The 12,975-nt window shown below is 41.6% G+C and overlaps 1 protein-coding gene and 1 long non-coding RNA gene across 6 annotated transcripts in view; one reads left to right on the top strand and one right to left on the bottom strand.

Annotated features, from left to right (window-relative positions):
- SERPINE3 (serpin family E member 3) overlaps positions 1-12,975 on the top strand; it is a 51,301-nt gene that overhangs the window by 16,466 nt on the left and 21,860 nt on the right. For 4 of the 5 annotated variants that reach the window (XM_073343219.1, XM_073343231.1, XM_073343241.1 and 1 more), the window contains exons 2-4: positions 4,244-4,265; positions 5,314-5,509; positions 6,458-6,755. In XM_073343219.1, the coding sequence (XP_073199320.1) occupies positions 6,497-6,755 (259 nt within the window). In that variant the 5' untranslated portion in view covers positions 4,244-4,265; positions 5,314-5,509; positions 6,458-6,496. Of the gene's footprint in view, positions 1-4,243; positions 4,266-5,292; positions 5,510-6,457; positions 6,756-12,975 lie in introns of those variants that run through there. The other variant, XM_073343222.1, reaches the window with a different exon arrangement.
- LOC140911044 (uncharacterized) overlaps positions 1-12,975 on the bottom strand; it is a 31,978-nt gene that overhangs the window by 3,011 nt on the left and 15,992 nt on the right. The window lies entirely within an intron of this gene.

The raw sequence follows: 12,975 nt of genomic DNA, 5'->3' as shown, positions 1-12,975 counted from the left end.
GTGTGTCCCTGTTACAGAATTATGTAGATTGGTTAAAAACAACCCTATAGATGCTATTCATGTTGTATTACGTGTGATTGTTTTTTTACAGTAGTTTGTACACAAGCCTATTACATTTTATAGGACTTTTCCATAAGACTTAGCATTTGAAGAATCATATTTTGCTCTCACATTCTTCCCCAAAAAGTGGGCAACAGAGGGAGAGATGGCAGTAAAAACTTTTTGGACATAAGTGAGCATAAATATTAGCAGACACTCCCATACACACACCAATACCGTGGAATCACCCAGTTCCTTTGTTTTCTGGTGCCATAATCTCCTTTGCTGCTTTAGAAGTTTCACAGGATATTTTAACATATGTATTGTTGGTGTGTTTCCTGAGGAATGTTCCCTGGAATACAGCAGACAAGGGATATTTGCATGGGGAAGGGGGAAAGAAAGCTATCTTTGGCTTAGTTTAACTCGGAGAGAGAGAGAGAGAGCGCGAGCTAGACAGAAGGCCAATACCTGTTCTTGGTTGTGACGATGTAACTCCACGGTTTACAGACTCGTCCTAGAACAGAGGGAGATGACAGTGGAGAGAAGCTCTGATAAAGAAGAGGGAACAATAGAAAGCTCTGAAGAGAAAAATATAATTGAGAGCTGTTGGTTTCAGCTTTTTCTCTCTCAAGCCTTCCCTGAGCCAAATTCTACTCTCACTTCCATTAATGTAAATCAGGTATTAACTCTGAACTCCATCTGAAGTCAATGGCGGTACTTGGGATTTACACTGATATAAATGAGAACAGAATCTGCCCCAGAGAAGGCATGGAAGAGGAAAATGTTGAGACCAACAGCTCTGAATTAGGCCTTTCTCCTCTGAGCTTGTTCCGTGCCTCTCCAGGCTTACCTCAGCTGCCAGTCCACTGAGTCTCTGTATTCTCTCTGCTCTTGGACAACTCTCCCCCCTGACTTTGTGACATTACCAGAAAGGGTACCAATTAATGCCAGTTGTGATAGGTTTTGTGGTGTGTGTCTGTCCACAATGGTGTCCTTACAGGACATTGAATTGTCATCTGCTGGTAACAAAAAGGAGAAAAACTTTCACCTGATGGTGAAAAACTCTGCAGTCTATTACCAGTCCCTTGAGCCTTCCAGGAGCAATTTTTGTTTGACTCTTCCCTATACCCAGTCTTGTCTTCTCTGGTATTTTCCTATTCACAAATTCCCCAGATTTCTTCTCTGGCTAGAGGTGGTGACGGTGGAGAGTGGTGCCACACGGTGCTGCCTTTTACCTCCCCCCTCCTTCCCACACCCTGTGTCACAGTGATCTTACCCCTTCAATGAAAAGAAATGGACTTAGCTTCCTCCAAAGCCTTTCAGTGCTGCTCCGACAGGTGGCCAGATTTGTTCCTTGGACAATGCTATAACACATGGCATGCTCTCGTCTCCAGGGGCTCAGCACAGAACCACAGACATAAGACACAGATGGCCCCTATTAGATCATCCAGTCCAGCCCCATGACAATTCGGGATTGTTCCAGCCTACTTCCCATGTTTTGTCCAAGCTACTCCTAAGAGTTCCAAATGGTGGGGCATTCCTTGGGAGACTATTCCACAGTCTAACGTATCTCAGCATCAGGATGTATTTCCTGAAAGTCACGCTTATTTTTTTCCTTTCTACAGTTCAGTGCATTACCCCTTCCTTGTATCCCACTGTCCTACACTAAATAATTCCTCCCTCCTTGGTACCTTTTCCATAATTTAACAATAACAATTGCCAACTAATTTCCATAATATCTTGGGATGCACATCCAGATTAACTGATGTATATATGTTCCTATTTCCCTAGTATTTCCCTATCTGCTCCTTAGCAATAGGTATTTATAGGCTCCATTGTAATTGTCTAAATATCTTTACTGTATTTTTGGGTTGTCCCTCATTTCATCCCTCTCCTCAATCACTAATGAACGTACTCTCCTCCCCCCACCCCCATTACATTTATAAATGCTCATCTTATTTCCCATTATTACTGTGACTGGCTTCATTTTCTTGGTGCCACTATCTTTCCCCGCGAGTCTGAGTCCTCCAGTGTGGTTGCTTCCCTGCTTTTTCAATACTAATATAGGGTTTTAGAAAATCTCAGATGATCATAATGGTCCCCTCTGACCTTAATATCTATGAATCTATGTCTCAGCACCACATGATGCCACATCAACCAGTATGATTTTTTTCTTCTATTTTTCTTTTCCAGAGAACTTATAGTCTGTTGTACCTTAATTATAATAGGCCTGATTCTCCAGTGCCACACACCTTCCATAGCTATTTAGCCCTGTGCAACGTGGGTGTAAAACACTACCAAATCAGAATAACAGCATTTGACATCAATTTTGCAAAGGTGTAAATGAATATACAAGGTGCAAAGCCGTCCAGAAGCAGGCCCAGTGTCTTTTAGCATTCCCCAACTGGTGGATTTTAATACCTTCTTTGGTTGCACCTTAGTCATTGCTTCCACAATGCCCACAGCCCAAGCTGAGCCTTAGGTACAGTCCTGAGCTTCAGCCTTTCAGAGTACGCCGAAAGTGGAATAAAGGTCAGCTGACTCAGGCTCATGGGGCTCAGGCTGCGGAGCTAAAAATTGCTGTGTAGTTGTTTGGGCTCAGGCCAGCCATGGGTGTTTAACTGCTGTGTCGACGTACCCTAAGATTGACCCTCCACAATATGGTACTGCAGAGCCACAGCCCACCAGGTGGGGCCAGATAAATTTTCTTGTGATTCCCATCTAAGTGTATGTATTCTAATGATAGCAGCATCAACGTATTAGGTGGGTTCAGGCTGGATAAAGTTTACATCAGAATTTGGTGGTCTCTCACTTATCTGCTGTGTATAGGCAGTTTGTGTCAGTCAATTCTGAATTATATTTAATGTGGGAATTTATGTTGCTAGAGCAGGTGATGGTAAATATTATATTGTACTTGTCAGTGCTTAGTGATAGATTGGCTATGAAAGGAATGGGCACAAAAAGGTTGCTAATATTTTATAAGTGAAATAAAATATCTTTAGCATTTCCTACCCCTTTCCCTAAGCCTTAATGTGCAAAGAGTCTGCTAGGACAGGGCATGGATGCACTGGGATGCACTGTAGAGCCTTTAACCTCACAGGGTACATCTACATGGGGATAAAGGCCCCCAGCACAGCCCTTGCTGGCCCTGGTCAGCTGACTCAGGCTCACAGGACTTGGGCTGAGGGCCTAAACATTACCATGTAGAGGCTTGGGCTCAGAGCCTGAGCTCTGGGGCCCTCCACCCTCTCAAGGTCCCAGAGCATGGGCTCCAGCCTGAGCCCAAATGTCTACACAGCAATTTTTCAGCCCAGAAGCCATGTGAGTCCAAGTCAGCTGACCCGGGCCAGCTGCGGGTTTTTTATTCCCATGTAGACATACACCCAGTCACCAATCCAAATCCAGCTGTACAGTAGTCAGAGGGCCAAGAATTAAGGCCCTCATTCAGCAAAGCATTTAAGCAGGTGCTTAACTTTAAGCATAGGAATAATATCATTGAAATCAACAGGACAACTCATGTTTAGAATTAGGCCTGTTCTTAAATGCTTAGCAAAACTGGAGCTTAAATGACCATGAATACTCATCCTTTTGCCCTTCTTTACTGTCCCACCCTGAAACTGAGAACTTCAAACTGTCAAGCCAGCACCTTCCCCTTGCACTAAATTCACCTTCATTTTAAAAACAACAAAAAGAGTGGAGTAGCATAATGACAGATGAGCACAATGAGGAGAGATGCAGGCTATGTCTACACTTGAAATCCTACAGTCGCAGTTCTCCTTCACTGTAGGTAATCCACAAAGACAGAAGAATTCTTCCATCTACCTAGTGCTGTCTACAGCAGGGCTTAGGTAGATTTAACTATGTCTCTTAGGGGTGTGGATTTTTTATACTCCTGAGAAATGTATCAATGCCAAAGTAATTTTTCAGTGTACACTAGCCTTTAGTCTGATTTCCACTTTGGGCACTAGTTCAATTTACCCTTCAGTCCTTACTTCATAAGAAGAAGAAAATTACAGATGAATATAGTAATATGCATCTAATTATTGCATTAAATATACTGTGGTGCAGTACTGTTTGATCTTTACACAGTTTTTCCTGGAAATTTGGTCATAAATATAAGGAAATTTTATGTTACAGAGACATGTAGTTTAGAATTCATTTATTGTCTTGAGTAATTTTTCTTTTTTTTTTCTACAAATTATAGACCCAAATCCTGCTTGCCCTAGGTAAGATATCTCTTTGCTTTCTATGCATGAATGATATGATTAGGGTCTGGCCCTGTCATACCTGGAAAGCTGTAAAAACTTGAAATTGTGTTTAAAATGGGTAATTGTCAGTATTGTACTTCTGGTTAATTCAAAGCTAGTTTCATCACTTCTAATCTCTTCTCAGGAAGAACAACAACAAAGAGTAGATGAAACCCTTAAAAGTTTGGAATGATGTTAAAAAAATACCATGGACAACAGACCTTTAATTGCATGGGATTTCTGAATAACGTTTCAAAATGAAAAACTGTGTGCCTGGTACACAAAGAACTATGTCTCCTTCCCTTTGTGACAGAGAAATCAATGGAATTCATAAAAAGGGGAGGGAGAAAGATGAGAGATAGGAGATGCCTTGTTTAGCACAAGCAGGTCACAAGTCCCTTGAAAGGAAGTTGCTGACTGTATCTCCATATGTACAGTAAAAGCTGTGTTATCTGGCACTTTACCAACTGGAAAGCTCTAGAAACCAGCATTTCTGATATCTCCCAATCCAAATCTTCAGTGGGGTTGCCAGGCTCCCTACCTGGCTCCCCAGAAGCAGGGACATGTCCCTGCTGCTCCTAGGAGGAGGAACAGCCCTGGGGGTGCTGTACACTGCCCCTACCCCGAGCGCTGGCTCTGCAACTCCCATTGGCTGGGAACCACAGACAATAGGAGTTGCAGAGGTGGTGCCTGCAGGCGGAGGCAGCAAGCAGAGCCGCCTGGCCGCGTCTCTGCTTAGGAGCAACAGGGACACATCGCCGCTTGCGGTAAGCCGCCTGAGGTGAGTGCCGCCTGGATCCAGCACCCCGTATCCCCTCCTGCGCCCCAACACCCAGCCTGAGCCTCCTCCCAAACTCAAACTCCCTCCCTCCATTGGTAAGTATAACTCTTAGTTAATCGGAATTTTTGACTAACCGGCACCCCCCATTCCCCCCCAACATGCCAGATAAAGCTTTTCCTGTACCTTTTTGTTCCTTGCCTTGGATTTGCTGATCAGTGACATGCCTCTTTGCCTGGCTCTACCTAGAGTCTGTAGCCTACAGGAATTTGGACAGAGTGGTACAGACATCGCCGAGAGAGACTGCGATCACTGACTATTCATTTAAATGCAGTCCCATGACTTAAACCTTACTCCACCACATATTAAAGAAGGGGACAGAAGTACATACAGAGCTCCAGCTCAGAGGCACAGGACACGGCAAGGCAATTAAATACAGCTAACTGTGAGTAAACATAAGGAGTTGGAGGTGCTCTCTAGAGCAAAGGGCACAGAAGGAGATTTGTGTGAAATCTTAAACTGAAGCAAGAGTAACTTTTTAAAAAATACACATTCATATAAAATATTCAGAATCTAAAATGGTGTGTAGAAAACTACTGTCTCATTTCAGCAATTTGGAGGGTTGCTTTATTTATTGCTTTTTTAGGAAACATTCTAAATAGTTTTAATCTCGTACTACCTCAGACCTGATTAAAAAGATGATTTCCCCCCAACATAAAAATCCAAAGCGGTGACTCTGTCAGCAATCACAGAACTCTTTTGCAAATACAACCCCATTTGCAGTGGAGGTATTCTATGATGGTAGTTAGGAGGGATGCCTTGGCTGCAGATTTTTGCACGCTAAGGCCAAAATTCTCAAGCCTGGTGCTCAGTACCGCCGCTCCCAATGGAAGTCAACCAGTGCTATGGATGTCCAGCACCTTTGAAAATCGATCACTTTTATTTAGGTACCTAACTATGGATGTAGCAGCCGATGGATACAGAGCCTGTAAGCACTCAAGGGTCAAAACTGTAGCTTAATATTTATTAAGGAATCAAAATCAGAATTGAACAGGTAGTTAATATGCTGGACAGCTGCTTTTTACACTATGGAGCATGAATAATTTTTTTGTGGGTGCATATCTGGGTCACATGTATTGTAATGGTCAACCATCAAATGAGAGCTGCTATACTGGCTGTGGTCTTGAGGAAGACTGGAAATTGTTAGCTGGTGAAAGCACATCAGTATCCAAAGATATTGTCCTTATGCATGACACCAATTGGACTGTACCTTGGTAGATTTGTTACCAGTATTTATTTCCATGGTAAGTCTCAGCTTTACGAGCATGTAAAGCAATAGTTCACATGTCATCCGTCCCTATCATTTTCTGACTGTTCATATTGTTAATTACAGGTGTAATTATCTGTGGGAGATATTCCATAGTTCGCTTTCATGTTGCCCGTTGTCTTCACTGTGCTTGTTCTATACTCTTGCTTCTTAACCAATGGAAGCTGTGAGCTCTATGATGAGCTAAAGGAGTTGAAAACTGAATTTGACATCAATCTCTACCAGCGATTAGCAGAACCAGAGAACAGAACTAACCTGATAGTTGCACCAGCAAGTGTGTCCATTTCTTTGGGGCTACTGCAGTTTGGAGCTCAAGGAAACACCCTTATGCAGCTGGAAAATGCTCTTGGATACAACATCCACGGTAATGTGCACTTTGACAAATTATTTTTTAGCAATAACTGCTTTGCATTATATCATAAATTCACACTACAGCTTCCCTATGGAGAAAGCAACTGCACAGTGGAGCTAAACTTCTAATTAACAAGATCTGTAAGAGCTCATACTGCATTGTTTTCCCATATTTGATTGAACTGTAGGAACTGTGTAACCAGCTGATATGTATGTATTCATCCTACTTCTTTCTGAGCAGTGCTCACTCTTTCTACTACACTTTAAAACAAAACAAATGAAGATCTGGAAGGAACATGTAACTCCAGCTAAACTAATGTTGGATTCTCCGGATTTTCTTTCCATTTTAACCAAAGATTAATCCTACCACCTGACACAATATATCCATAGCTATTTTTCATGATCTGTGCACTGGTTATAGAAAACAGATGTCTCATCTTCAAAATTTGTAGCTTATACATACTGGGCCAGCTTTAGAGCTATCAGTATTCTTAAGCATGACATTTATTTTCATCAAATGAAGGCAAAAGTTAAAATTTATAGAGATTGCTGTTGTGTTCTGTAACCTTACTTAGTTATTATTGCCTTTCTGTGAAGCACTGGTACTCAGAAGTAACCGTTCCAGCTCAACCCAGCTATTATATTCAGATAAAACCTATATGTACTATATATTTTCTCTGGTTGTCACACACACTATCTACAGCACAAATACCCTATCAAACAAAGGTATTAGTTGCAATGATGCCATTTTGCTATAATTCAATAAAGTAATTTTTAACCAATTCTCATTTATGGAAGCATTATACCTTGCTCTTTGCCATACATCTTGCCTCTTAGGGACTTAATTATTGAGAGAACTTTAGAAAATGGACTAGATAATGAAATTAAGGCAATAGTCCCATCCATATAAAAATTGACAAACAGCACTGAAGAGATTTTCCACTTATTGGTGAAACCTATTACTTGTTTCAATGCTTTTCTTCCTTCCTTCCGTGCTGTGGATAATATTAACAAAACGGAATATCCCTGAGAAAAGGCTGGCATTTTTTCACCGTTTTAGTTGTACACATCACAAACCACATAGGTTTCTGACTTCATGTAAACTTACTTGTGTTTAATGTGAAAATAAATCAGAATGGCAACAATGACCAATCTGCGACAACAATGAACTTCCAGAAAGAAAGAAAACCGTTTTCCCCAAATGGCATGTTTGGCTAAATCCAGCAGAAATAGATCAAATAAATGTTTTCCTTGAGATGAGTAAAACCAACTCACTGACATACATAGCAGATAGAAAATTGCATTCCTCTATTATACTTTGCGGCTAACATTTTTGTAGCTCTGCCTTTAACTATAATGAGTGATGTGGTACAAAAATGCACCAATCTGGCAAAAACTACACTGATAGCCATCAGTATCCATTGAAAGTTCAATCATTCCTTAGAGAGAATCAACTTTCCCTGGCTTTAATAACCTCTTTTAATGTTCTGCAGCTTTCCTAATATCTGCTCTAGCACGGGCTGTCTGAGCAAAATAATGTCTAAAGATATGTCTGTCTGAATAATAAACATCAAATAAAATATTTGAAAGCAGTTTTAAACTAGCCTACAAGTAAAAATTCAGAACTTTGTTAGCTAAGATTGTTGGTGTTACTAAGGTTACAAGCGGAGGATACTGCATCTCATATAACATCTGCTTCTTATTTTACCATCTTTGAGTTCTTACATCCACGTAGGAGCTTGCCAAACACTAGCATACTAATGCAAAACACATGAGAAAGGCACTTTACACCTAAAAAAATCTGAATCTTCTTGACATCTGTTCAAGGAGTTCAATATTTTTCCCTTAAAGAGTAACAGAGCTAAGTTTTAACACTAAGCTGTATTAGTCTTCATGCAGGTTATTAAAGGGACACCATTAGGTTAAAAATCATGGATTGGATTCTCAGGTGGTGTAAACTGGCCAATTTGGAATCTGAGAATCTGGCCCCATATACTTAAAATGTCCTAACTGAGATGAAGAAGGCTCCTGTTCACTGGACATAGGTTTGGCAATCAGGAGAATTAGGTTCTATTCCTGATTCTGCTACTAACTTCCTGTGTGATCTGTGGCAAGCCACTTCAGCTCTCTATGCTTGTGTTTCCCCTCCCACTCTTTGTCTTGTCCAATTAGATTGAAGCTCTTTGAGACAGAGATTGTTTATTATGTGTTTGTAGTAGTACCTAGCACAAAGGGGCCCTTATTTCCATTGGGTCTCTAGCACTGCTATAACACAATGAAATAATAATAATAATAAACACCACCTCTGATAATTAAAACCAGAAGAATATTTTGAAAAATCTACTTTGCTTTTCCCCATTTATGCTGTTTATTTCCTGTTTGGATTTCTCCCCCTTTGAAAAGTGGTAAAAAAGCTAGTAATATTCATTTTTGTTTGTAGTTAATTCAAGCCAATCACTATCCCAGTTCTCCTGCACTAGCAAAGTGCTGCTGTGTTTAAGTTGCAAACACTTCAGGGGGATGTTAATCCATTTACAAAATAAAAACCAGCTTCAATTAGAATTTGTTAACAGAGAATTTCATTGACACATTTCCAGTGGTTTTAGATTCTGTAAAAATAAATTTAAGCAAAATCTCTGTATAAAGTCAAATTGGATGCGACAGGGTCCTGCTAAGTGTATTTTAGGTTTATGCAAGTTGACTTTTTGTGTTCAGCCCAAGGGGAAGCTTGTCTCCCAGGATCTCTTCTTTTTCTTTGTACGGTGTAGGCTGGGTATCACCACTTCCACAGCATCCTTCTCCTCTACCCCGACTCCACAGAGGACACTCCACAGGGTGTTGGGCTGTTGTATGGGGCAGGGGAAGGTTGGGAACAACATCATCCACCCTTAACTCCATGGAGAAATCAGTGCAGCCCAAGGCCTGCTCCATGTTGCAGTGGACACCCTCCCCCTTTCAGAAGGGATTCTGGAAACAGCTGCGGACATAGGAAGCATTGGCACCAGGTCTCCATTTGAGGGGAGAGCAGGAAGCCCCAGAGCCAATGTAGAGGCAAAGGGGTTCTTTAATGCCAGTGCTGTGCTTCCAGCACAGTCCCAAAATCAGAGATTTAAGGGCATCAAGCATGTGTGTGCGTCCCCTCAACAGAATGATTTAGAGAAAATTCCAGAAGGGGAAGCTCCAGAGTTTTCCCTCCCCCAGCATTCCTCTTGCAGATCAAATGAATCTTAGTGGATTGTATTTTAATGCTACTAACACCACCCTAATTCTTACATGGTGCTTTTAGATTAATTTAGATGCAAAGCATTATTGGATTTTAAAACTTCAAAAACTTCATGATGACCAAACCAAAACCAAGAATGTATAAAAGAAGGGTTACTTATTGATAACTGTTGTTCTTCAAGAGTTGCCTCTATGCCTTCACATTTATGGTCTCTCGGGCCGCTAGTCGAGCTCCAGAACTGTACAATAAAGCCATGTCCACTGGTGGTGCAGTAGCGTGCTCCTATTAGGATGACATCATCGGCTCCATCTATAAAAGGAAGTGCACCTCCGCGACAGCCTGAGTTTCTTCTCCCTAGCCTGCAGAGTCCGGAAATACAAAGAACGCTGAGACAAAGGGGAGGGTGGGTTGGTAGTATGACTGCACAGAGGCAACTCTTAAAGAGCAGCAGTTACTAACTTTCTTCTTTGAGAGCCTCTGAATTCCCATGAATGGGGGTTTAGCAAGTGGTGCCACCATCAGAGGACTGCAGGCAAGGGGTTCAAGGAAAAAGCAGACTGCAGCACTGCCTTACTAAAACAAGCATTGCCGCGGGATGCCAAGTCCAACAAATAGTGCTTAGTGAAAGTGTGTCAGAATTACATGTAGCTGCTTTGTAAATCTCTACAATAGGAACCTAGCTCAGAAAAGCTACAGCAGCAACTGTGACCCTAGTAGAGTGTGTCTTTAAGCCAAGAGATACTGGTTTTCTGGCGAAGTAGTAACAACCTTCAATACATCTCTTAATCAAGTGGGAAAGAGCTTGTTACTAATAGGCTCCTCCTTATACCTCTCCCCATAGGCAACAAATAATCTGTCTGATCTTCAGAGGGCTTAGTCCCACACAGGTAATAGTAGAGATAGATGCAGACAGAGACCTGTGCTGTTAAGTATAAATATCTTTTGGCATCTAAGACTCCTCTGGGTGAGCATGGTTCTTCCACTTGTCTGGGGAAGAAAAGGAGGAGGGAAACATACTGCAACAGGTGAAAATCTGAGAACACCTCAGGCATAAAGCCGAGGCGAGGTCTCAAAATGACCTTTTCTTTGGGTACTACTGTGTAGAGTTGAGGCCATTAAGGTACTGGGCTTGCTAACCCTCCTAGCAGAGGTAATGGCTTTGAAAAATACCATTTTGATAAACAAGTATTCTAAGGAGGTTTGGGACAGGGACTTTTAGGGTGGACCCATCAATATCATTAAGACTAAGTTCAAATCCCAGGATTGGGAAGGCCCTCTAGTAGTAGGAAAGGCATTAGCCATTCCCTTACAAATCATGGAGACTGGAGTGAGAGAATAAAGGTTTGTGTCTAACAAAATTATGACAGGAAGAAATCACTGCTAAATGATCCTTCAGGGAAGCTACTGCTACACCTTGTGATTATAAATGCAAGAGAAACTCTAAAATTGCAGGGACTCCCACCCAGGACGGGATTAACCCTTTACTTTTGGCTCAGCACATAAACTGTGTCCATGTTAGACTAACACTTCAAGGTGGCGCTCTTTCTGGACTACAACAGTACTGCTTGAACTCGCTGTGAACAGCCATCCCAGGCTAGATAATGGAGCAGCAGCTATGGGACTTGATTAATAAAGAACAAAAGGAGGGTAATATAATTAATGCCAATCAGAATGGGTTTATGGAAAATATATTTTGTCAAACTAATGACATAATTTTTGAAGAGATAGTAAGTTTGGCTGATACATATTTAGAGTAAGGCATTTGACATGGTACTGCATGACATTTTTATTAAAAGACTACAATAATATAAAATTAACATGGCACATATTAAATGGATTAAAACCTGGCTAACTGCTAGGTCTCAAAATGTAAATGTAATCAGGGAATCATCACTGAGCAGATGTGTTACCATTGGGGGCCCCACAGAGATTGATTCTTGGCCCTACATTATTTGATATTTTTATCAATGATGTGGAAGAAAACAAAGTTTGCGTTGATAAAGTTTGCAATTACACAAAAATTGGGGGAGGACAGAACACCGATACAGAGGAATCTGGCTTACTTGGTAAGAAGGGCACAAGCAAGCAATGTAAGTTTTAATATAGCTAAATGTAAATGCATATATCTGCAAAGACTGTCAGCTGTGCTTACAAGGTGGGAGCCTCCATCCTTGAAAGCAGTGACACTCTATAAATACATCAGAGGAATAAATACCAGGGGGGGGGAGAGGAGTTATTTAAATTAAGCGCCAATGTTGACACAAGAATAAATGGATCTAACAAGTTTAGGCTTGAAATTAGATAATGATTTCCAAATACCGGAAGAATGAAGCTCTGCAACAGCCTTCCAAGGGGAGCAGTGGGGGCAAAAAACCAAACTGGCTTCAAGACTGAGCTTGATAAGTTTATGGAGGGAATGGTATGATGAGACTGCCTACAATGGCATGTAGCCAATCTGTGACTGCTATTGGCAAATATTTCCAATGGCTGGCGATGGGACACTAGATGAGGAGGGCTCTGAGCTACTCCAAAGAATTCTTTCCCAGGTGTCTGGCTGGTGGGTCTTGTCCACATGCCCAGGCTCTGATAGTCATACTTGGGGTCAGGAAAGAATTTTCCCCCAGGTCAGAACGGGAGAGACCCAGTGAAGTTTTCGCCTTCCTCTGATGCATGGGGCACAGGTCACTTGCAAGTTTAAACTAGTGTAAATGGTGGATTCTCTGTAACTTGAAATCTTTAAATCATGATTTGAGGACTTCAGTAACTCAGCCACAGGTTAGGGGTGTATCACAGGAGTGGGTAGATGAGGTTCTGTGGCCTGCAATGTGCAGGAAGTCAGATTAGAGGATCACCATGGTCCCTTCTGGCCTTACAGTATATGAGGCTCTGAAAAAGAATTGTGGCTTGTGGTGGATAAACCACTGAACGTGAGCTCCCAGTGCAAAGCTGTGGCCAAAAGGGCTGACGGAAGAACTAACAATAAAAAGGGAGAGTTCTGTTTAGGTCTCTG

Source organism: Lepidochelys kempii, chromosome 1 (assembly GCF_965140265.1).
Source record: "Lepidochelys kempii isolate rLepKem1 chromosome 1, rLepKem1.hap2, whole genome shotgun sequence".
In the NCBI taxonomy this organism is placed as follows: Eukaryota; Metazoa; Chordata; order Testudines; family Cheloniidae; genus Lepidochelys; species Lepidochelys kempii.
This window is presented reverse-complemented; position numbering and strand designations above follow the sequence as displayed.